The sequence below is a fragment of the Clarias gariepinus genome, chromosome 18, assembly GCF_024256425.1.
Source record: "Clarias gariepinus isolate MV-2021 ecotype Netherlands chromosome 18, CGAR_prim_01v2, whole genome shotgun sequence".
NCBI lineage: Eukaryota > Metazoa > Chordata > Actinopteri > Siluriformes > Clariidae > Clarias > Clarias gariepinus.
The window spans coordinates 13,186,205-13,211,174 of NC_071117.1; the positions used below are offsets into that span (position 1 = coordinate 13,186,205).

The 24,970-nt window shown below is 38.4% G+C and overlaps 1 protein-coding gene across 3 annotated transcripts in view; it reads right to left on the reverse strand.

The window, feature by feature from the left end:
- Nucleotides 1–439: 439 nt before the first annotated feature.
- nt5c2b (5'-nucleotidase, cytosolic IIb) overlaps nucleotides 440–24,970 on the reverse strand; it is a 28,041-nt gene continuing 3,510 nt past the window's right edge. For 2 of the 3 annotated variants that reach the window (XM_053476697.1, XM_053476698.1), the window contains exons 3-18: nucleotides 21,448–21,521; nucleotides 16,431–16,548; nucleotides 16,172–16,267; nucleotides 15,949–16,040; nucleotides 14,101–14,158; nucleotides 13,411–13,504; nucleotides 13,198–13,251; nucleotides 13,028–13,111; nucleotides 12,380–12,421; nucleotides 11,358–11,465; nucleotides 11,082–11,148; nucleotides 8,946–9,116; nucleotides 8,640–8,691; nucleotides 8,390–8,450; nucleotides 5,966–6,142; nucleotides 440–4,518 (exon numbers count right to left, since the gene is read on the reverse strand). In XM_053476697.1, the coding sequence (XP_053332672.1) occupies nucleotides 4,285–4,518; nucleotides 5,966–6,142; nucleotides 8,390–8,450; nucleotides 8,640–8,691; nucleotides 8,946–9,116; nucleotides 11,082–11,148; nucleotides 11,358–11,465; nucleotides 12,380–12,421; nucleotides 13,028–13,111; nucleotides 13,198–13,251; nucleotides 13,411–13,504; nucleotides 14,101–14,158; nucleotides 15,949–16,040; nucleotides 16,172–16,267; nucleotides 16,431–16,548; nucleotides 21,448–21,521 (1,582 nt within the window). In that variant the 3' untranslated portion in view covers nucleotides 440–4,284. The other variant, XM_053476699.1, reaches the window with a different exon arrangement.

A 24,970-nucleotide genomic window follows, 5' to 3' on the forward strand; every position in this document is an offset into this window, starting at 1 on the left:
TTTTTCAACCACCCTGTATACCAGTAAACTAATGGCAGGGTTATGGGTACTAAAAAGTCACCCATGCCTGCCGGGCCTGTGTTTAGCAGTGCTCACTGAGTGCTCTGATACCTTTCTATCGTGGCCAGCTTTGACTTTTTCCGGCAATTTATTCTGCATTGGTGTTTTTGTGGAATCGGACAGAACGGGCTGGGTTTTGATCCCAATCTGCTCACTCATCCATGGGATGTGCTGGACAAACAAGTCTGATCCATGAAGGGTCCACTACCATTGTCCTGGTATTAGACACAGCAGTACACTCCAAAGCGGCCAAAGCTGCCACAAGGGGAACCTACACAATACCGGGCATAATGTTGAGCCTTGCTGAACAGTAATTAAAAAGTAACAGCTATACAGTATATGTATATAAAGCAGTAAAAAAAACATCATGGGCAAACTCTGACGTTATGTAAAATGATCTTTATTTCACATTTCAGTGCAGCCTCCCCAAACGTAGAATTTGAAAAGGGACATACAAGAACATGCTGTGATTGTGGGAAATGAACACGATAAATCACAACACAGCAAACCTCTTCCCCACGTTCTACTTGTACTTACGCTGAATTTATTCTGTCAACTTTTGTCTTGTGTATGTTTCTTCTACTCTACTGTACGTTGTAAAAACGGCATGGAACATTCTAGTCCTACTGTAGTTATTTATGTATACAGGAGAGTTCCTGTACTTTTAAAATACCTTTAAAAAAAACATGTTTCTGTAATTAACAGAGGAAAAAAACATCCAAAAAGCTAGAGTACAGTATGTATTATGATTTTATACATAACTGTAAACAATGCACAAGAAACAGTCTGGAACATTGGTATAAAGGCACACACGGGTACTGTGCCGTTTCTCAATACATGTAAGCTCTTTATATTTTCTTTTTCATCAAAATGGAAAACGGAAAAAAAAACACTTCTAAATTAAACATCTTAGATGACACTGTGGTTATTTTCAACAGGGTGAGCGACAAATGTGTCACTCACAACTTGTTTGCGTATGTTGGTAAAAGTTAAAATGTCAGACCTCCAGTAAAATATATAGCAGAAATGAGTAAAAACTATGAAAATGAGCCTATTCGATCAATACATATAGATTACACAGTGATAAGAAATAACCATCATGTCAGCTCAGTAGGTGTCTAATTTTACACTGTACAAAAGATGAAACAAATCTGTTGTAACATTGTTTCTTAGAATGATACACAATGATACACGGCACAAAATACTGCTTTGATCATCACCGGAATAGTATTATTAACAGTGTTCTGGCACAAATGCTACAAGGTTTTCTTGGGATGGTGAGTGTTTTCTTTGCTTTTGTGCAAGACTTTATGTTCAGCAGTGATACATGACGATGATGATGATGATGATAATGATGATGACTGCTTTAAGCTCCAGTGCAGCTGAATGGTTTTAACAGTTCACTTCGAAACGAGCTGCCTTGGATTACATTTCCAGTTTACCATGACAGTAAAAATGATCTGCATATGAAATCGACCTGCCTTTTCTTTATAAAATAACACCTGCTTCTCCTTCCCTTTTCATTCACTGCCTTTGAACTGTGACAAACTTTTTTTTCTATAAAATAACGATATATAGTATCAATAGACTGTACATACAGTAATGTATTCTATGCTGAATAAAATCTAGCTCTATTTTATCAAGTGTTTTTTTAGCTTTGTTTGTATCGGTGTCATTTACACACTGTGAACACTTTAGTAAAAGATTCGTCTCGAGCTGAAGACAAACATGGCTAAAAGTTAGTACGCCCTAATTTGCTCTATAGTGCTAATTGAGGGCTCTTATCTTACATCTTGATAATAAGCATTTAACCTTTTTTCTTTCTTTTTTTCTTTTCAATTTTTTGGTCTAACTACAAGACTTACAGGGTACAATTAGACTTTAATTTACAGACCTGTCCAGTAATTCAGTCATATTTCTTCTATCAAATATAATACTCATTCCTTTAACAAAAAAATACAAATCTACTGTATCTATTGCTTAGGATTTAAGTTTATAGCAGAGGCACTAACAATGTTCAACAAGCTGTTCTAAGAGAAATAGAGAGAGAGAGAGAGAGAGAGAGATACTTGGAAAACTTTTGTAGCTGTGTTTCAGTGACTCTAGCAGATCATCTACATAGAGAATAATGCAACGCTAGAAAGTCTAAGTCTCTTAATTTTTTTAGTTTTATTTACTTGTTCTTGCCTATTTAGCTAACTAATGTTTTCTAAAGATGACTGAACAGATGAGGTATAGTATCAGTCTGGGATAAACATATACGTCTCTGTTCAGAGTCCTTGGCTTTAGTCAAAAACACCAGTGTAAGACAAAATAGAACCACTTTGGTTTGTTTTTATTTTTAGACATAAGCCAACTATGGACGTTTAACTGATATTGCCTTTCATATTAGTCAGCTTTAAAGGATGTACTGAATACCTTTGGCCTTGTGAATGTGTGGCAAATGTTTTGTTTTGTTTTTTTCTCAACAAAATACACAGTCGGGCCAAAAAAATAAAGTTTTGACTGTTTTGACTTGACGTTTTGACTGTTAAACATAGATACTGTCGATTTCCTTTTCCTTTTTTTTTTTGCATGTATTTTACTAATGGTTTTAATAAAGTTGGACAGTTCTTAACCTGATTCCAATAACTTAAGATCTCTCTAGTTGTTTTCAGTGCTTACTGCAGCCCAATAATTTGCCCTTTGACTGTTTTTTTGGGCCAGGCAGTGTAGGTGGCAATTGTGCTTACTTGTTTTTTAAAAGTCTTGTGACCTTTATCCTTCCCATCTGCTACTTTATCTACTAAAAAAAGTAGTATTGTCCCCCATGTGTCTCCCGTATCAGCTTGGCAAAGGGCTTAAACAGTAAATGCTTCAACTTCACTGTAGATGTTGGCACCTCTGCTATAGGGACCTTGCTGAGATAAAAAGCTGAATGGTCAGAGTGCTCTTAACGCTATTGGTCCTCATGGGAGTAAAAACTCTCCAGTCATATCGAATGCTTATCTGAACTATTCTAACTGATCTGCTGAGCTCAGTGCACACTAAATCCCACGCGTATATATATTTTAATATCCACGTATATTTAAATTTTCTAAATTATCTACCCACGCCAGCTATAAAGTACACTATTTACAAGAGTTTTTGCATATCCGGTTCACTTATACTGTTTGCGCAGCGTGGAAAAGGGCATCGCTAGAAGTGACTGTGTAAATAATATGGCACTGGAAAAAATACAATTTTAGTAGTTCATCTCCACAAACAGAGACATTGAGTATAAAAATATGTTTATATTTTGTAGTGTGCGCGAGTGTGAATGAGAAAAAGAGGCAGCTCGCTTTGCTGCATAGCACTACAGTTGACATCACTGCCATTAAAAAAATAAAATAATTAAAAAAAAAATCTAACTGGCCATATGTGGTTTGACTGGCACAGGGGTTGCCAAGTAACAGGGGCGCTTGTGTTTTGTGCCATTCTTTTCGTAGCCATCATTTTGGCCGTCACGGCGAGCTGCATCGCCCCTCGGGACTTCATTTACATTCCTATCACAGACAGCTCTCTAATAAGAGGCACATCCTGCCAACACACGTGCTTTGTATTTACCCTTAAGTCCTGTAGAAGGCAGCATTTGGATTGAAATTACATTTGGAAAAAAAATTAAACATAGAGGGAAACCGGTGCGGTTATTTTTCTTAATTATGTGCAGTACGTTCAGAATAATCAATCTTCCGAACATCATGCATTTGCAACTAACTTACAGCACGATGCATAATATGTGAATTATATAACAGGCTGGAATATGAAGCATAGTTGCTTGTTTGATCATTTTTCATATGATTGACTCTGAAAAATGACTTGTGCATCTCTGACATACTGTAAACTCATTAGAATACATGTCCCACTCGAATACTCAGCTTGAGTTTATATAGCTTAGTGTACATTAAATATGCACTTTGCTCTTTTCCTTCTGTAAAACTTAAAAAAAAAAAACATGGAAACTGCAAACACATCTTTTTTTTTTCCCCCAGGGGATTATTTACCCAAGCTAAACTTTGATGCATTAACCATTTGAGCTTGACCCTTACATGCTACACTTTTATATTTGATATATTTTTAGATATATTTTATATTTCAAAGTTCCTCTTTGTCCTAAAAAACCCTCACTCTTGTTCCCATCACTAAAGTTGAAAGTTTCCCTTAGGGAATTGAAGAAAACGTCAGGCCTGACTCGAGGACAGACGTCTATTCCTCCTCTTCCTCTTCCTCCTCGTCATCGTCTTCATCGTGGCAGTGCGTGATCTCCTGTGGAACCTGGGGGAACATTTTAGGGGGTTTGATTTCACTAAGAGAGCGTGTCAGCTGGCTGCGTTTGCAGTCTATTTCCTTGCAGTCGATGCAGTGGCGGTTGCGTGTCGCCAGTGGGGACTCTGTGTCAGTGTCCACGTGAGTGTGCTCCACTGTTGACTCATGTGGCATCTGGCAGAATAAAACAAACAGACAAAAACAATTAGCATCGGTGTATATAGGTCAGATAGAGAGATATCTAAAATGACATCTATTCATTCTCTTAGCCTGGCCTGGGTCGCGGGTGGCCTCATGAAACCAAGCTATATACACACACACACTATAGGCATTTTGGAAATGCCAATCTTTGCATGTTTTTGGACAATTGGGGGAAACCAGAGGAAACTCATTAATCATGGGGAAAGACATGCAAATTCAACACACATAACGGACACAAGATTTAAATCCGACGATGCTAACTACGAAACGATAAAATAAAGATAAAGTTCCATGTAGTGATGGGTTGTTTATTTATAGCTCCTTTTGAATGAGTCTTTAACGTGATTTAGAAGAACGAGTAGCCCCGGAGAGTGATTCGTTCATCTGCGCAAAGCAACGCAAAAACCTCCGTAGGTTATGAACAGGAAACAGAAATAAGTAGTTACTTTGGTCTGATTCGTTCATTCTTTTGTCACGTGACTCCCAAAGACGCTAATCAGTGCAATAGACTCAAAAGGTTGAACGATTCGGACCAGAAGATATGAGAGGTGAGCTGCTCATTCCGTTTATTATATGTCCTTAGCTGTATTGTAATATTTTCATTACTGGGACTATAGTCAATATTTGTGTATTTAGACGTGTTGGGTGTCTGTTTATTGAAAATGCAAAATTTTATTCTATTTCTGAGCAAAAAAACTAAATGAACTAAATGATTTAAAAAAAGATTTGTTCCTTTTATTAATCGATAACATGTAAATGGATTCAGTACATTAACATTTAGTATATTTCTAAAATCGACAGGATGTCACTGTAATGCAGGGTTGGGGTGTATCCCATCAAAAAGGCCTCTGGTTATTTCACAACAAATTCCACAAATGCATGTAAGAAATTCTTCCTTGACTGGAAGGTAGTGGGTCAGCTGCAGGGTCATCTAAGGTTCAAATGTGTTACAGCAGAGCAGTGGAAACTTCTTTGCGGTGATGGATGAACGTTTTCATTTTGTTTCATACGGACTACCCGCTTTGAGTCATCTCATCTGAAATTCTGGCCTTCCAGGAATTCCTTTAATGGCCCAAACATGTGGAAAGGGCTTAAAGTGAGGTCGGGACTGTATGAGGGGTGTGGCAATAACTCTTAGACGAGTTTCTGTACAAGTGTTTCGGACAAGAATCAGGCAGTCTGATCCTGTCTCCAGTGTACTGAGAAAACCTTCTATCTTGATGACACCAAGCGCAATCAAGAGTCCCAGTTTGACTTGAACGCCCCTGGTAGATAATTATAAACGACAGCTACCAACGAGAGAGGGTGAAGGTTAACGTGTGTGTAATCTGAAACGACTTAATCTCTTTAAACAGCTGCTTACACACACTTACAGTTAACGTGTGTGTACGATATGCATGTATGTGCACGTTTCTCTTACCAACACGTGTGCAGCTCTGAACAGGTAGCTGAACGGGTAGTACAGCAGGTTGATGAAGGAGGCGGCGTACAGGTCGGCGTAACGCATCACCTGTGAGGCAAACAGGGTCTGGCGAGAGCCGCTGCGGAACAGACTACCCATCATGCCGTAGCACATGTCCATGTCGTGGGTTACTTTCTAGAGTGCAAAAAGAGATGCTTATAACACTTATATATTCCTTTTATACAGTAGATATGCTGCATTAGCTTGATGGAGTTGCTACAGTGATTAAAGCTTTTATACCACAGCTATGTAGAATTATTGATTCTGATTGGTCAGAAGGTGTTGATTAATCTTCTATAACAGCAGCTCAGAGAATACTTCCTGCTGCAAATGAGTTTGTTCTAACGGGTTACAGTTTCTATAGACTTACGCGGGAACTCATGGAGTGGCTGTTCCACGTAACCTGATTTAAATATGATGCGGTTGTTGATATGGTGAAGGTTTCTGCATGGAGATGTTTATTTAGTTTTTTTGGAAAGAGTCTCCAGTCTCCACAAAGAGCCAAGTCTTCAGAATGAAGGGCTTTGAAGTACTTCTGAAACATGACAAGTGCTTTTTTTTTTACTGTATGTCTTTTATGCTTTAAAAGAGAAGAAAAAAAAACAGGCCGTTTTTTTTTTTTGGAACAAATGTATGACATGATTATAATTGTGGAATGTCCACTAAGCAAGTTAAGCATGAATTATAAGTGTCATTTATTAATTTATTTATAAAGAATTGTTAGCATTTGCAAACTGCTGTGGTATAAAAGAATTAAAGCAAATCATGTTAAAGGAAAATAAAATTCATGTAATTTCCTCTGTACCTTGGGTGTTAAATATTCTGTATAGTTAAGTGCAAAAGTTTGCACAAAGTGAAGTTCAAAACCAGTTACAGAGACACTGATTTTAAGGGTTTAGTGATTCTTATAAGCAGGAAAAACTGCTATAGTATTTACTGTACAGTTACCAGCCATTTCTTTAGCTACATCTGTACACCAACTGGTTAACTTAAATACAGAATCATTTCAGTGCATTTAAGCATCCAGGCACTTCTACTGAAGTTCAAACTGAGCATCAGAATGGAGAAGAAAAGTCATTTAAAAGACTTGAACATGGCATGGTTGTTGGTGCCTGACGGGCTTGTCTAAGTATTTCCTAAACTGCTGATCTACTGGAATTTTCACACACAACTGTTTGCCATGTTGATGCCGAAGCTCAGAGAAGAATAAACGGACTGGTTTGAGCTGATAGAAAAGCAAACGATAACATCTCATTGCAACCGAGATATGTGGTAACAACCTTCTGGGTGCTAGGAACGGTAAACTGAGTCAACAATTCTCCAAAATAGGACAATAGAAAATTGGTAAAAAGTTGCCTGGTCTAATGAATGTCAGTATCTTCTACAACTTTCAGATGATCAGATTTTGACCTAAACAGTCTGAAAACAATATCAACACTTCAGGCTTGTGATGGTGTGGGGATATATTTCCTTGGATTTGTTCTTGCCATCCATGTCCGACCATCTACATTATGACTAGAGTGTACCCATCTTCTAAATGGTTACTACCAAAAGGATGACGTAATCCATAAAACCAGGAAGATAGTGCAAAGCTAAAATAGTTTCAAACTCTTCTTTAACATAATAAAACTGTAACTCAAATAGCCTCCACAATCGCAGATGTCAATGGATCACTTTTGGGATGTGGGACTGTAGAACAGGAGATTCGCATCATGGATGTGTAGCCGACAAATCTGCAGCAACTGTGGATATGGACCGTAATTTCTAAGGAATGCTTCTAACACCTTGTTGAATCTATGCCATGAAGAATAAAGCAAGTTCTGAAGGCATAAGGGTGCAAGCCAATACGAGCAAGGTGTACCTAATGAAATGACCAGTGGGTGTATATTATAGTACCAGTTTATAGATACCAGATCACAGAAAAATAAAACAAGAAATTATTATTATTATTTAATAATTATAATATTGATGACAAGATTGAATAATTGTTACATGAGACATTGTCTAATAATAACATATTATTATTATTATTATTATTGATATCTTACTATAAGAAAATATCTAATGTAACAATAAGAAAATGTTTTCTTCTATTAATCAGATTACACAGTTTTTTTTTTAATGCAGCATCCTTCAGTTATAACACTACATGAATTCAATTATAACTCCAGAACACTGACATTTTTAAGCTAGGAAAAAGGGTCATGGAAAAAAACTGACCTTGTTTTCAGCTTCTTTCCCAATACTGATTAATAATATGTGTTTGGATTGTTGTGAAATGTTTGTCGATAAATAGATTTATCTTCTGTTTTTTTCCACGGAGGCTGCAAAAAGTCGGCATTCGGTTGTACTTTAGGTGTACGTATTGATCTGTGTACGTACCTTCACTCGCCTCTGGATGGCACTAATGTCCGGTCTCTCATTGCTGCTGCTGTCCAAATGTCTGAGAACAAGTGAGAGAGACAGAGACACAGACAAACAGGGAGGGGGAGGGGGGGGGATATAGGTCATGTCAGAGGGAACATTACGAGGAAGATTGACAGCGAGAAAAGCTGACCCCTTTGACCGGTACAGAGTTCGCTCTCTCACACACACAAAGAGGGCACTTAAAGGTATACAAATAAAAACTCACTTATACAGCTCTGCCAAGAAAATGTCCAGACCCTGGAGTTCTTCGAAAAGCGCTGGGAAAGACAAGAGTGGCAGAGTTATTATAAGCACAGACTTCTGTCTCTGTTTCTCTCCCTCCTTTTCTGCTGAAGTGATTTTTGATAGCCAATTAATTCTGAGATCATCTGAGGTGCACAAATCAGGACAATGTTCAAAGAGACAGCTCAGCCAAATAAAGAATAACAATACGTTAATGCTATTTGGAATTTCCCCAACCACGTTCACAGTTAACCATGTTTCTTTTATCTCGGTTTCACTAAGGACTCACAGCTCTTGTCAGTCCAGACATGCAGCTCCTGGGCGAGTTCGGGGATTACCAGGAACGTCCTCCAACCCTGGCGCTTTTTAGATTTTAAAATGTCTCCAAAAATGTGGTCCCCGATGTAAAGGATGTCCTTTCCTTTAGCACCCAAAAGGTCACACACAATGTCTGAGGACCCTAGAGAGCAAGGTCAAGAAGAGGTCAGCAACATGACGGCAAAGACATCAGAACATAGGAAAAACAATATAGGTGAAGAGAAATTAGGACCATGTGCGCTGTTGTTGGAAAATAATGAACGGCAATCAACCTGACACAAAACTGATGATTGAACAAAATGATTGTTGCTTTTTTTTTTCCAATATGAGCAAATCAGGATTACTTCAGTGATTTGAGGATGACAATTTTTTTTTATAATGAATTAACAATTTGCATATTTTTTATATAAGTTTAGTCCCTCACTAACCTTTTTTAACCCTTACAACTCAAGCGGGCTCAGGCACGATCAGTGAAGGCAACGCAGCATAGGTCAATAACCATATATATATTGTACTCTGATTACGAGTAACGCGGTTTGCAAAAGTTCTCTCTTGTGTTGCAGAATTCTGGGCAATCGTCTCCCCCGCTGGGTCTTAGTGTGTGTCTCTTACTGGTATAATCAACATCCGTGCACGCGTGTACTGTTTACTATAACACTGTGACCACTTGTGTGTGTAAAACATATTTTATTTTCTGTCTGTACGCATGTGTACAGCGTGCCACACACACACAAACACACACACACACACACACACACACACACACACACACACACACACACACACACACACACACAGACCCCTCCTACCTTTGCCTGCACAGACTGTGCTCTCTGCTCTGAACATTTACTTTTTACTTTATATTTTGTGTTAATTATTTTTATGTATTTATTTTTTTGTGGCTGTGGAACGAATAATTCGAGTTTCTATTATTTCTTATGGGAAATTTAGATTTGGTTTACGAGTGTTTTGGTTACAGTGTAAATGTTTTAATATTCATTTTATACTTTTGCAAATTTTTTATATTCTGGCTTAATTCTATGTTGATATATATCCTTTTTTTATATACCTATTCTTTTTCATACCCAAATTTATTTTTACTATTTTTTATTATATTTTTATGCTTATTTTTTACTTTTTTAGCATCATTCATTAGGGGGACAGGAAAAGAAGAATTCCATTGTACAGGGGGGAACATGTTTCTCTACTGTGCATATGACAATAAAACTTGAAACAAGTTTATTATTATTATTATAATTATTATTATTATTGTTATCATTATAATTTTTTTATCATGTGTATCTGCGCTATTTCTTTGCTTGTGTGACCCATTTTTACGTTTTTGCTTAGTCATGTTTGTATAGTTGGTTAAAATGAAATTAAATTCAGTTCATCATATTGCCTAGGTTATGCTGGAACAAAGGATATTTCCATCTATACTGCACAATCCTAAACCCAATATATATATATATATATATATATATATATATATATATATATATATACACACAGTATATCAGTATATTACCAAATGCAAAAAAATTGCTAAAATGCTCTGAGATTTAAGAGCAACATACAGTTTGTCATATTACCAAGAAAAAGCTTTCCTGCGTTGACACTAACACTGGAGAGTGCAGCATATCTTTATGGAAAATGTCAACCTGTCAACAATTGCACACTGCATCATTTACGGTACATGAACTTTCTTCCATACCATACACGACCTGTGTGTGTGTTTTTCCAGTGAACAACAACAAAAGAACCTCAAGCCAGTTTCATACTGTACTTTTAAGTACAGTAATCAATTTCAAGTATCTTTTAACTTGTAAAAATTAACAACCGCTCTTTGACTTTTATAATGCACGTGCTACAAATAGAAATGAAATGCTACATTCTGTAAGATAAAAATTACCTTTAGTCACTGCACATCTCACTGAAATCATGACCCATTTCTTAAACCCTGCTTACACACGCTCAGGTCAGTGGAAAACACCAGATGTATTAAGTATGTGCTATATGTGTTAAGGGTTGAGCACAAGTTATGTGTAGCATGTACATGTGTGTGTGTGTGTGTGTGTGTGTGTGTGTGTGTGTGTGCATTTGTCACCTCCAGAGTAGACTATGCCATGCTGCAGAGGTCCCGTGTATGTTCCAATCTTAAGCCTCCCGGTGGTCTACAACACAGCACATCACACAGTATCGGCATTAATCAGCACTGATCTGTTTCCGTTATTCTGTACATGATCGTAAAATGGGGGAACACTCTGTAAGTCTTCTCTTCAACCTGCATTTGCTCTGTACTGTGAGTCCGCAGGAAAAATTAAACCATGTGTTCGCTTAGCAACAAAAACAAAATGTTGCTGGTAGTGTATGTTTAACCCACCGTATCGACCTGTCTCAGTACAGTTCCCTCCCCAAAGAACAGCGGCTTCCGTGCGTCCACCAGGATTAGGTCGAAGTAAGACTGCCATGGCCGATGCGGAAGACTTTGCTATAGCAGAACACATCATAAATTCAGCAACGTGTAGTTTTAATCCAGTAGAAATGTGTTCTTAACATTCTTAGAAACCATAAATAGGCTATAATTTCAAAAATACATTATTTGGGTTGTAAAATAATGTTGTTTAATAAAATCAAGTTAGTCTAAAAGCTTGATCTCCTTGCTACTGTAAGTGTGATCTCCTCACACAGCGGATGTTTCTCCTAGGTCAAGTTTTTGTATAATTCAGTTTGTAATCAGTTATAGAATTGTCAATAGAGCTCTGTCTGTCTTTTCATTCCCCAAGAAGCTATTTTTTTCTTGATTTTCTTCAACTTTGTAGTTGAATAAATATATGAATGCTATATTCAGGGATATATATTTTAGTGGAATAACCAGGTTCACCATCATTAACATTTTACCTATACACCAGTAAACTAATGACACGATCATGGGCACCCAAGGCTCACCCCTGTCCATGGCCAGCCAGTCTAATTTAGTGCAAATCAACAAAACTGTCAATGCTGGCTATGATTAAAAGGTATAAGAACACTCAGCTCGCTGTGTACGGTGCTTAAGCAGCCAAGGAGGTCAATGTTGTTGTTTCAGCCTACAAATTCCCAAGTTGGCAATCCAACTAAGCATCCACAGTATGCACCACACAAACAAGTCTGATCCTTGGAGCTGCAACTCACAGCACCCAAGGTCCTTGTAATGCCATTTTTTTCTGTGCTTGCCAAAATTTTAAATCTTATCCCTAAACATATGAGGATATTAGGAGGCATATTAGGAGCTTCTTATCCTACTTTAAGCCCAACTGAAATTAATTTAAGATCCTGAGACAAATTTTGTGTAATGTCCCTACTACTACTACTACTGTATGTACTTATAATTACTCAAATTTAGATGTGAAATGAAACACTTACCTTGGGACCATAGGGGAAATCAAACAAGTAGGTCATGATTTTCTGCAACGAAACAAAAAAGAAAAGAAAGATATTTAATTTTGTTACAGAAATCAACATTTACACTGGGCAGTGTCACCTTCTAGAACTTGTCTAGTTTCTGTTGGGGGTGCATTGGCTTTTTTTAAACAATCATTTAAGTTTTAAATGTTACTTTATATGTTACTACTTTAGTTGCTTGATTTACATTTTACATGTTTTTATTTTGTTTGTTTGTTTTTTGACAATGCAAGCTATATACAGGCACCACAGGCAGTAACTACTTCTACTTCCTCCCAACCCATGACATGCATTTCATAAAAGGTCATACACGTCTGGAAAAGATGAAAATGACAAAAACTGTCTTCCACGTTTGACATCAAACAAGTAGAAATGAATAGCCAAAATGTGACGGCATATGCACCATGGAATTGTTGGGTGGAGTCATTCAAGCCGACTGTTGGTATGCTCAATTCAAATGTCATCGACATGGTGGCTCTGAGTAGAAAACGAGTGCTCGTCTGTCTCTCGCTTGTGTGAAAATGACATACACACCATGTGCATCCTCCACATGTTTATGTAGGTGTGTGCAAGCGTATTAAGACAGCTGTGCGCTGTCTGTAAACTCACATCTGTGTATTTGTAGTCGCTGTTGGTGGCCAGGAACACTTTGCTGACTTCGTTCATGCGGCTGAGCAGCAGAGGCAGCTTGGGCTTTAAACCACATTCACAGAGAAAAATGATTTACCTCAAATGTCTCAGAATGAAACCAAAACCAAAAAAAAAAAAGGTACACTTACGTCTTTCACCACGTATTTCTCCAGGTTCTCCACTGTTTTTTCTTTCAGGGTTCCCTATGGACAAAAAGACCCTGTTTCAGATTATATTAGAATATGTAAATATGCCTTCAGGCATCTCATCATCCTAAAAAGGTAAAAAACTTCGGCTCACCATTCTTGGCGTGTTAAAAAAAATTGAACAATGTAACACTCCGACTTTAAGTCTCCTGCTACCTTAAAATGGACCCAGTCTACGGCGTCCCGCACGTCCTGGAACATGCTCTTGAAGGACATGAAGAGGTCTCCGTCTTTGAAGCCTGTCTCACAGCTAAAGGGTTTGAAAAAGGGACAAAAGGCTAAGGCTCTGCAGCAAGGTAGTCAACACACACTATCGACATGGTTTAAATGGGACAGTCTTCCCTTGTTTGAGGTCGTTCCGAGCCAAACAGGAAAGCCCTCTCCCCCTAAAAGGACCAACAATTGTTTCAGAGGACATGCATCCATACCAGAACAAATCACACACTCAATTATGTCTGTATAGGCTTAAGGCTATACATACGAGTGCTTAGATTATAAGCATCACTATGAATGAATTCATTAATTCATCAATCGATTAATTAATATCCATGTATTTTAATTGTCTCCATCTAAGATACATGCTAAATGATTAGTTGATATTGATTAAATTTTTTCAGTGATGGCATGCTTGTACACAGTTTAGTGTGTCTACTGTAAATACAGCACTCTGTAAACCGATTTTCACCACACCATGATTTGCTTATCAGCCTTTGCATGTGCACTGATAAGAGTCTCCCAGTGTGTCTGTGTGTGTGTGTCAGAGAGGTAGGGCCTCAATCAATAAGTGGATGCAGTGTCCAAGGTGAGCATGTGACGTCAAGCAGCCACTACCGGTGAAATTCTCACCTCGAATACCGGTCGCAGCTTGAGAAGAAGTCCACGAGGCAGGCGTAGAGGTAGGTTTCTGCACGTAAAAAGAAGACCTGAATGAATCATCAGTTCCAGAGAAAAGATAAATGTGTAATTGTTTTTTTGTACTCATTTGGCAAAACTGATGTTACCAAAACAGCATCATTTCAAAAGTGAAAGTTGGCAAAGGTGCTTTACTAAAAGAGGATGCACACAAAAAGTGCACTTTTATTTATTTCATTTGAAAGCCTTCACATAAAAAAAAGGAAAAAAGTAGGCATTAAAATCTAACTTAAAACACATTTTAATTTCAACTGTAACATAATGTGAGAAAAGTTCCTGGAGTTCAATCCACTAACCACGATATGTTGAAGGGTGGATACTGCTAAAATCACATTTACAGTATTATATTATTATAACGAAACATTCAAAACAGAACCAATGCTGAGCAAGTGAGTCAATAATAATCTAAATTTTTAGCAGTTGTTCTGTTCCTGAATCATATTTCTAACTCTCTCTCTCTCTCATCGTGTATACCGCTTTATCCTGTATACAGGGTTGCGGAGGGCTTGAAGCTTATCCCAGGAGATTTAGGGCACAGGGTGTGGTACACCCTGGACAGGGTGCAAATCCATTACATGGAAAACACTCATACATTAAGGGCAAATTGAGAGTGCTGAGAGATTACTTGAGAAAAAGGGATGCAGTAAGGAATGCCTCAGGGAGCAGCACTGTGGCCTCTAGAGATCCTCACTCATGTGACTGAGAGTGTAGGTCAGGGTTCGGCTTGAAAAAAAATCATGTGACTCAGTGTTGCATTTAATACTGTAACTGTAGCAAACATGATGGCATGTGATACACTTTCATCCAAAGTATTTACACTAATAATAGTGTATATTTTTAAATATTTAAATAAACAGAAGACTCCAATAAGCCAAATTTGCATGTCTTTGGACTACACCATGAAGAGAACACCATGCATTGAACCTGGATCCTGTAGAAAATATGTTCATTATACCTGAAGTAACTCAAATCGGATTTTTTTATACTGTATATAGAAAAATTCCAAACATATTTCTTTGCTAACATTGCATTAATTGTTTGAAATAAATAGGTGATCGCACAATTATGATATGTTTTAACCCAGATGGCATGATCAAAGGCGTACCGATGTGCACACATGTGCCATTGCAGAGGAAAGACGTGACCACATTAGAGTCAGATAAAATTCACTTGTAATTGTAATTGTGAAACGTCATTACATGCAAATTTGAACAATGTGGCTTGTAATGTGAATGAAGCCTAACTGTTTTTTTAGCCAGTTGATCCTCTAACTAAAAATCCCTCAGTAACAGGTGGCTTAGTGGTTAGAACTGCCGCAATGCACCTTGAGGATCCAGGTTTAATTCCCGTCTCTTTATGCATGGAGTTTGCATGTCCTTTCTGTGTGTGAATGTGTGTGTGCCCCTTGATGGATTGGCACCCTGTCCAGGGTGTACACTCCGTGCCCTAAGTCTCCTGGCAACATTTGGTGGTGGGTGTGGACCTCTACAGGATTTTAACTAGGAAAATGTTGGAGTTTGAGATGAGTCTATGTTTACTTGATTAATTTTCGTGTAGCTGGTTTGATCCAAAGTTAAATCACTTAATAGTTACAATTTCTTGTTTCAATATACACAGAAACACAAGCTCGGCTTTCCAAATTAACTGCACCAATGAGTTAAAAGTACCATGGTTCGATTTAAAGAAACTGACAAACAAGACTGTTCTGTTAAAATAGAAAGCTAGTAAAAGTAAAAGTAGACTCTGTATGATCTTAACACATGACAGTGATTAATCACACACCTGGTAGATTGAAAAGAGTGTTGAGGATGTAGAAGCGTTCAGTGTCATCACGCTGGATGAATTTGTTGGGGTAGAGCTCTCGGATGTCAGGCCTGGCAAAAAAGTAATGGAAAATAAGAACAAAGGCTATCCGTAACAGCAAATAACAGAGGTTACAGTTAGTGTATTACTGGACAGCATTTTCTCCCCACTAGCTTATGTTAACAGTTAATAGAAATCTTACCCGCGCAGGAAATTGAAGCCATGGACACACACCAGGATGTTTCCGTAGGCATCAACCTTCAGGAGGTTCCCGTACAATGTGTCAAACACCAGACCTCTGTAGCAGAACAAGCCAACATTTTCATTTGAGCTTATTAACGAGTTAACTAATCTAACTTAATTGCCTGATTGCCTGATTGATTGATTGATTGATTGATTGATTGATTGATTGATTTCTCTTAGGGATAAAATGTTGAGCATTTGGATCCAGATATTCTTACCTCGTAGGGAAGGACGGGTCGTACACAAAGCTGAGCAGTTCCTGTGGGTAGCCAATAGAAACCAGCCGCTCAACAGTCAGGTCAAAACCCAGGGATTCATATTCTGGAGATTTATATACTGAAAAATATGCAGGAAAAAAAAACAATATGTTGTTGAAATCTAACAATATGCCACAACTATCATCCTCAGACTAATTGGCAAACTGCAATACAGGCCTATGAGTAATAATAATAATGTGTACCACAGTTTACTTTAAGACAGAACAGTACATGATGAACTACATGTTATTTCTGGCATAAATTTCAGGCATAACAGGTTAAGCAGTGTTTCTAAGTAGGACACCAACCACACAATTCCATTTAGTTTAAAGGGCTTAAATTAAATCACCAGATCTTTGTAACACTTCTGCTCCTAAGCAAGGTTATATTTGGTCATCTTTGTCTAAACCCAGGTTTTTTGTTTTGTTTTTATCAGAAGTAAATCCATATGCAATTTGGAAACGCACAGAGGATAGCATCAACAGCTAGGGGGACTGCATTCACAATGGCTTAGAGGAGTCCCTGAATGTCCTGTGATCTCATCTGGATTGAAACCAGATCCATTCACCCTTTTAGATTTAAACCCTTTCAAGGCCCAGAGCTTGTGTGGATGAAGTTCTTTGTGGCATTTCAGAAGGCAAAAGAACCAGCTGAGAATTCTGAGTCCATGGGCCATTATTTTTAACCAAGAACAAAACACAACGGGAATTAAAAACAGAAAACAAGTATCTATGGCCATCCTTACTTAGCCACATGTTCTGGCAAAAAAAAAAAAAAAAAAAATAGAAAAAGGCTATTGACTCCACTTCGGGTCATGGGAAGTGCTGAGAGATTACTTGAGAAAAAGGGATGCAGTAAGGAATGCCTCAGGGAGCTGTACTGCGGCCTCTAGAGATCCTTACTCACAGGACATGTGGCTGAGAGTGTAGGTCAGGGTTCGGCTTGAAAAAAATCATGTGACCCAGTGTTGCGTTCAATAACTGTACCAAACATAATGGCATGTGATACACATTCATCCAAAGTATTTAAAATAGCAGTGTATAATTTTTTATATAAAAATAAACAGAACACTCCAAAAACTTGTTTTTAGAATTGTTTATAGAATGATGAGGAAGGAAAAGGATTTTAATCGCGTGGAAAACATGAAGCTTTAGGGTTAGCCACTGTAACAGCAGGAATTAAAAAGTAAACTTAATACTCTACGCTATACTGAAAGTCTCATAACATAAATTGTCAAGCTATTATGATATGTTGCAATTGTCAAAATACATAGGAGTTTTTACACCTGGCTCCAATACTTCAGTCCACAAATTTGATCGATACTGAGCTTGTTTGTGAATTGTGGTTTCAGATGTTTTTATCTAGGTTTCTTTTATCCACACATTTAGGAGCCTCTGTAGTCCAACTAGGGACCGTGGAGGCCAATGGTGACCATTGAATTTATTCCCATTGTTTTTATGACTATGGTAGGACCTCTGGTCAACATTCACACATGCAGTCACACACTACAAGCAATTTGGGAACGAGAGGAACCAGTTAGCCTAATCTGCATGTCTTTGGACTGTGGCAGGAAACCGGAGTACCCAGAGGAAACCTGCGAGGACAAGCATGCTCCATGCACACAGACCCCGAGGCGGGAAGTGAACCCGGATTGGATCTGCATAAAAATAGAAAGGACGAGTGTGACAAAGTAACCAAAAGAACTTATATTCTCCAGCAAGCTCAGTAAAACCTAACAGCTGTTTTCCTATAAAACTGCATAAATCTGTGTCTAAAACTCTTGATTTTAAGCAATGACTTTTTACTCCAAATATTGACTGTTTATTTTAATACATTTTATAGCTCTTTATAGAAGTTTCTTTTATGCAGAAATGTTTTCAAAAGCATCTTTTGCTTATGCTATATTTTTGTATGTGCCCAAGACTTTTGCACAGTACTATAAGTAAAACAGCTGTTAGCTTTTACTGAGTTCTTCTGGTAACTTTGTCACACTCGCTCCTCACAGTTCCGGGAATTTTTTTTTCGTTATTTGGAAAGACTTTCAAAATATGAGAGACAGAAGTTACTGTGAAAGGGAGCGCCTGCGGGAAGGAGAGGTAACGAGAGGGTGTTTTTGTCACCAGTGTTAAATGTCTCTTTGGCTTTGTGTATCGAGAAATTGTTTCATCTCCTTAGCAGATCACAACATGCCAGTGTGACACACTCAGCTAATCATGTTACCTGTCACCCAGCCCAGGGAGAGGATCGCTTTCTTACATAGCACAGACATTACTCGAGTTTGCCTGAAGTGAACTTCAGGTGAACAGCTTCTTTACTTAACCAAAAAAATAACAAATGTGTGTCTTCCAGACTCATACGCAGTGTTCACAGGACAAGCTTGAGACTCACACTGAACAGAATAGAGTGGCTACTGAAGATAAGCAAGGAAAAATTCTGCAAACATGGTTTTGGCTCAGAAAAAAATCCTGAATTATATAAGAAATTCCCTTATAAGAAGAAGCAATGCAGTAAAGCCACAGTCCACAGTACAGTTAAACCTTGGATTGTGAGCATAATTTGTTCCCGATGTGTGCTTGTAATCCAAAGCACTCGTATATCAAAGTGAATTTCCCAATAAGAAATAATGGAAACGCAGATGATTTTTCCACAATCCAAAAATATTTATACGAGAACGAGAACAATGAGGAGGAGGAGGAGGAGGGTTATTGTGAACAACGACTTTCGCCATCACTAACAGAATTACTGCTCATTGTTGTCTTGCTGAAATCTTTTTCTTCTTTGTGCATCGAGAAGTTGTTACATCTCCTTAGCAGATCACAATGTGATTTTAATAAGAAACCGTTTTAACAACACTTTCTTTTGGATTCTTGCCAAAATGTGACATTGCACTGTTGTTAAACAGATTCATCTCCCACACTGCTACTCCCTTTTTAATATTTTTCTTCATGAAGGCTGTTGTTGCAGGATAGTTACTACATTTGGACACAACAATTTATTTATTTTTTCTTTTTACAAACAGAGTATGGTGATGAGATTCTTAGACTCGGTAAAACATTTAAATGGTTTAAACTGTATGAGCCTGACTGTGGCTACCTTGGACCCCACTGCACTCATTCCAGTGAACATTCGGCGAGTGGAACACTCTTGGAATAAATAGCATGGTTTGATAACCAAAGGACAATGCATGACCCAATACTCCCCACTGCACCACTTGGACATTACAGGAGTTCGGACATGGGGTTCTTGCCACATCCTCCACACAGTCCTGTCCTTGCTCAAGGTGATTTCCATTAAAGGGGTTCCTTGAAGCAGGCAGTTCGGTAATAGTGTCAGCGTACTGAGAAAAACCTTTCAGTATCCAAGCACTTGTGAAACACTGGGATATGTGTATTAGTGTATCAGGGGATTATACAGATAAATATAGGTAGTTTTTACTCTCATAACTGTCTTGTTATTAATAAGTCCCTGTTTGACGTGAACGCCCCTTGTATTTTGACAGCAAGAGAAATAAATGTCATGCTGCTTGAGCTATATAATCTTAGTTTGACATACATCAGCCTGTAAAAGAATAGACAGTTCTCAAATACAAGAGAGGTAGTCTTCTGGCCCCTTGGAATCTGTTATCTCCTCATTTACCTGCAGTTTTCTGACAGATAATTATACCTCACAAGCATGTGTGCAGGTCGACCGGCAGGAATGTTGTTTACCGATGAGGGCCACTTTGGCCAGAGAATGACACGTGCCCCCGCTAGTCAAAACAAAACAAAAAAAAGACCCGCAGCACCATATAGGTCAATCTCATACTCAGTACTTGAAGAGTGCTGTGTAATATACATAGTTCAGCCAGATGAATTTTATCTTATATCCATAGCTGTTTAAGTCATTATAAACATATCCATTAGAGTCGCATACTGTAATTGTCATCAGTTTAGAATGATTTAGAGGCCCATTGGGCTGCAGCGCCATCAAGACCAGGCTGATGTGGGGAATCCTGACCTTTAAACTTGCCCTTTGTTACACAGACCAGAGATAGACAACAATAGTACAGACTGGACAAGGTTACAGATCAAAAAAGGTTAGCAAGACTAATCATGATGTAGAGTATGCAGATGTTCCCATTACAGCTCATATAAACATACAACTATACTGTAGAAGTGATCTTAAAGAAACTGATGAGGTTTGTGGTATGTAATGGTATTATTCCAGCACAAGGCAACATGATAGCCCTTTCGCCTTGTAAACACTCTACTGTGAACAATAAACCTGTTGATGTCGACAGCTGAATGTACGCGATATCTCCCTTGTGCCTAGAATGAAGGCAGTCTGTGGAGGCCCATCAGTCCTGGCATGTCACCGAGCTGATCTGCTTTCCTAAAGCAAGCAGTCCTGATTTAGCAACCACAGGCTGCTGTTAGTGGCCGAGTCACTGAGATGCAGGGCAGAAAGCAGCGGAAACCAAACCCTCCCAGTGCATGTTAAAATGTCAGTATTGGGTTCCTAGTTGACACCCCGAAAACCCAAACACAGGATGAGGTAATACATGAGCTGTGTCAATTTGATGATGCCGTGTGTGTCGTGTCGAACCATAAGGACAATTTTTTTTGTTTTTTTTTTTTACTTATGATGTCTTCAGTAACAGACACATGTTTTGTAAAAGCATTAAACATAACAGTGCACCTGTAATTATATTCACCAAGTTCCAAACACCAATGAGGACCATTTTAAATATATCATCCCACTGCATGTTTACTCTGAGTTTCAGAGTGTCTGTGTTGCTGGCTATTTTAAGGTGAAGAAAGTTGCTTCATCCCAGGGACACATTTTACAAATTTCCAAGCTGCAAGGGATTGTGGTCCAGTCACAGTTTAACAAGAAACAGCTGTGTGCTTCCAACATGCAGCGAAATGGCACACAGAGTCTGCAAGTAAATGATGTGTTAAATTTCTTGGTAGAAAAACACTGGGCCTCGTTGTCTCACCTGCTAAAGTGTAATCCATGTCAAAACCGAAGCATTTGATCTTCTCCATTGCCAAACTTCTGTTCACAAATACTCTGAAACAAATCAAAACAAGAAAACACAAATTCATCAAAAGATTGATTAGATGAGGATGAAAAAAAAACTAGTCAATTCAGAGTTAAATCTAGGGCCATATTTTTAGACGGATAATTCTTTAGTCATGAAAAAAAGCTTAAGTATCAAAGAGGATGTCGTTTTTCCCACAGTTTTCTATCAGTTCCCTGCTTTTCATGTTGCTGAGCCAAATCCGGAATAAAGCACAGCAAAAAAAAAAAAAAAAAAGAAAAGATTCCCAGATTCTCCTGACCAGCATACAGAAAGTCTGTTCTAAGAGATAGCTAAGGCTTTCTGGGTATTAAATAGAAACCTCCCAGCGCAGCGGGGTGTACACGCGGAGCCAGATTTCACACGTCAAACCTGACACGGCTTGATCCAAAGCTATTCGCTGAAGCTAAAACAAAATTCACCTATAAGCACTGGAACATCTGTATGTTCAGGCAGTTTTCCAATTGGCCAATTAATGCACAAAACCGATGCACCAAAAAATACGGGTCAAACATTAAAACAGGGGGGAAAAAACTTTGAAAGTCTTTTTAGACTTTCTACAGAATGGTCCAAAAAAATTATATATAAATATATCTGTTGTATATACTGTTTGGAGAAACTTCATAGGGTTTTAGCTGACGAGGACTCTTTGGGAAGTCAAATAACCACTCTCTACAATCAGGTCAAGCATCAACATCTTAAACTTTCAGGTGAGCAGAGTACAAGCAGAAAAATCTGTATCTTCAGTGGGCACAAGATCACTAAAACTGAGCAGATAAACATTGGAAAAACATTACTTATGCTTTGTATCACTATTAGTTTGCAAAATCAAGCAACATTCTGAACATACCCTTTCATAGCCCATTAACGCAACATTTTTTTAGCTTAAACAGGTAATATTACCTAGTTCGGGGTCTACCTTGTAATTGCAAAGTGTTGCACCCCCTCCATTGTCTTACTTTGCGAGATAGAGTAGAAATCACTGCTACTACAGCAGGGCCAATCCGACCTGTCTGTCCGCACTGCTATGCCTAAAGCATCACATCCAACAAAAGCTTGTTTTTTTGCTTTCTTTGGTATTTGGCCTATTTGAAAACTATTGTGCGTATATTTCTGCTGTGTTCTGTGTTGTTGGGTCTTTGTTGCGTCACAGTTTGTTTCCTTTTAAACAAAGACATCTAGAATAGTCGAACAGGCAACATGAACTGGCTGAACCCACAGCAGAGAGCACTACTGGCCTGGTCCAGCTGATAAACAAGCGCACTAGCAGGTATGTATTCATTTCCTTCTTTTCCAAGTTGCTATCTTTGTACTTTAAGCTTACAGAATTCACTGAATTTACTCAGCTAAAGGTGAACAGGGTTGGATGGATTTGGTCTGAGCTTAATGCATTGCATCACATGGGTTCACCGGAGCGTACAAATACCAGGACACAGCAGAAGACAATCCCGATAAAGGGGCCACCTTTGGACCTCAAATAGAAAGTATGGCCAGTAGGATCTCAACCATAAGTGTGTGACGCAAATGATTTATCTTTCTACATTATCAGCTGACCAGGAAGATAACTCTTGGCAGGGTTTGATGACGAATGGTTTTTGAGATCTGGTTACCAGAAAAATCATGAATGGAGATCATTTAAACACAACAGCTATGTGAAAGTAAAAAGCATTTCCGTTTGCACACAGTGCGATGGAAACCCACAGGATTGGGACTAAACAGCTGTGTGGCCATGTGTTAGTGAGACTAATCAGAAACCGATGAGTCCAGATTGACCCTATTCCAGAGTCATGGTGCATCAGGGTAAGAAGGGAAGCACATGAAGCGATGTACCATCATGCATAGTGTCTGCTGTACAAACCTCTGGAGGCAGTGTTATGGTCTGGGGTTGCTTCAGTTGGTCGGGTCTAGACGTTATGCGGCAATAAAATAAAGTCAGCTGACGACTTGTAATGTACTGAATGACCTGGATATCAAATCTATGGAGTTTTTCTTTCTGGATGGCATGGGCATATTCCGTCACTCAAATTGGTCTCAAAGTGGTTCTTGGCAGGTTGGAATTCATTTTCATACATAAACTGACCACCACATAGTGATTTGTAATCAAGTGTGCATGATGTTTTTTTTTTTTGTAGTGTAATGTTGAGACAAGAAATTTCCCCCTTATAATTTCTTCACCAGTCGCTTTTTCTTTATCTTGTAAAGTTAATAAGATGATGGGGGGAAAAAACAGCTTCAAAACCGTTTGCCCTGGAATGAGTGTCCCAGGTGCTGAAGTGGCAGCTCAGTTGGTCTCCACTGACTAATCTAAAATACATAATACATAATCGAATCTGGGCAATTTTCACAGACTTTGTTTCCTGTACAAGTTCAGTTTTGTGAAATATCTGCATGACTTTTAGGCCCCTAGGTTAATCCTGTCCAGTTTAAACTACAATTCCAGCTTCCTGCCAGACCTTACTTCCACTCTACAGTGTATTTTATCCAGTGTGTCTGGAAGCGCCTATAATTAGACGTCTCGGGTGTCTATTTTAGTGTTGAGATTAGAATTTACAATTTGGCCCAGCACCAGAAAAACAGCCTCACTCATTTTGTTTCACTTTTATGACATGGCATATCAAATGCAAAATCACTTGCAGAGTGTTGATGGAGCGGTTAATATCCAAACATTGTAAATCATCCCTCACTCGACTAGAATTCTAAAGTCAGCGGCCTATCCGTGGAACTGACATTTAAAGAAACACAATGCCTCCAATGCAGCCATCTACGGCCAGGTCAGTAGAAACCTGCCACTTCTGTTACAACCATGTGTGACAAATCAAGTCAGCACATCTTCCTTAGCAAGCCTATACAATTACAAATCGAAAAAACTTATATTTATAAAAGCTTATTGTATAAAATTAAAAAGTGTGGCCTTTAAGACAAGACAAGTTTGAAGTCAGGATCATACAGTAAGATCAAACAATATACATTCTTTCCATACGCTTCTATTTTCATGTGTAAAATTCTGGTGTACTGCAGGAGGCTTATTCTGCATAGAGACTGACATGGAGCGCAAGGGCTTTAACAATAAAGGTCATTCGAGGGTAAACAAATCAGCTGTCTGGTCCTACGTTCCGGTTGTTCGAAAAACATAACTGACTAGGCTAAAATGTTTTATTATACCACAGAGCACTGGCGAATGAAAATAGCCTGGATGTGATATCAGCTTGCCCTTGGCACCTGATCAAATGCGTGCTTGTGTAGTAGTCAAGGTTCAGTTATCTATCATTATAGATAAAAGAATGGTAAGTAAAATTTCAAACCTGAACTTCGTGTCAGCCATGAAGTCAGTCACTTCACGTTATAAAAATGTCTCATCAAAGCTGGATTTCACAGATACCTGCGATTTCTCAGCTGTGGTTTGAAAAGAATTCAACTCCATTAATCAGCCAAAGCTTCA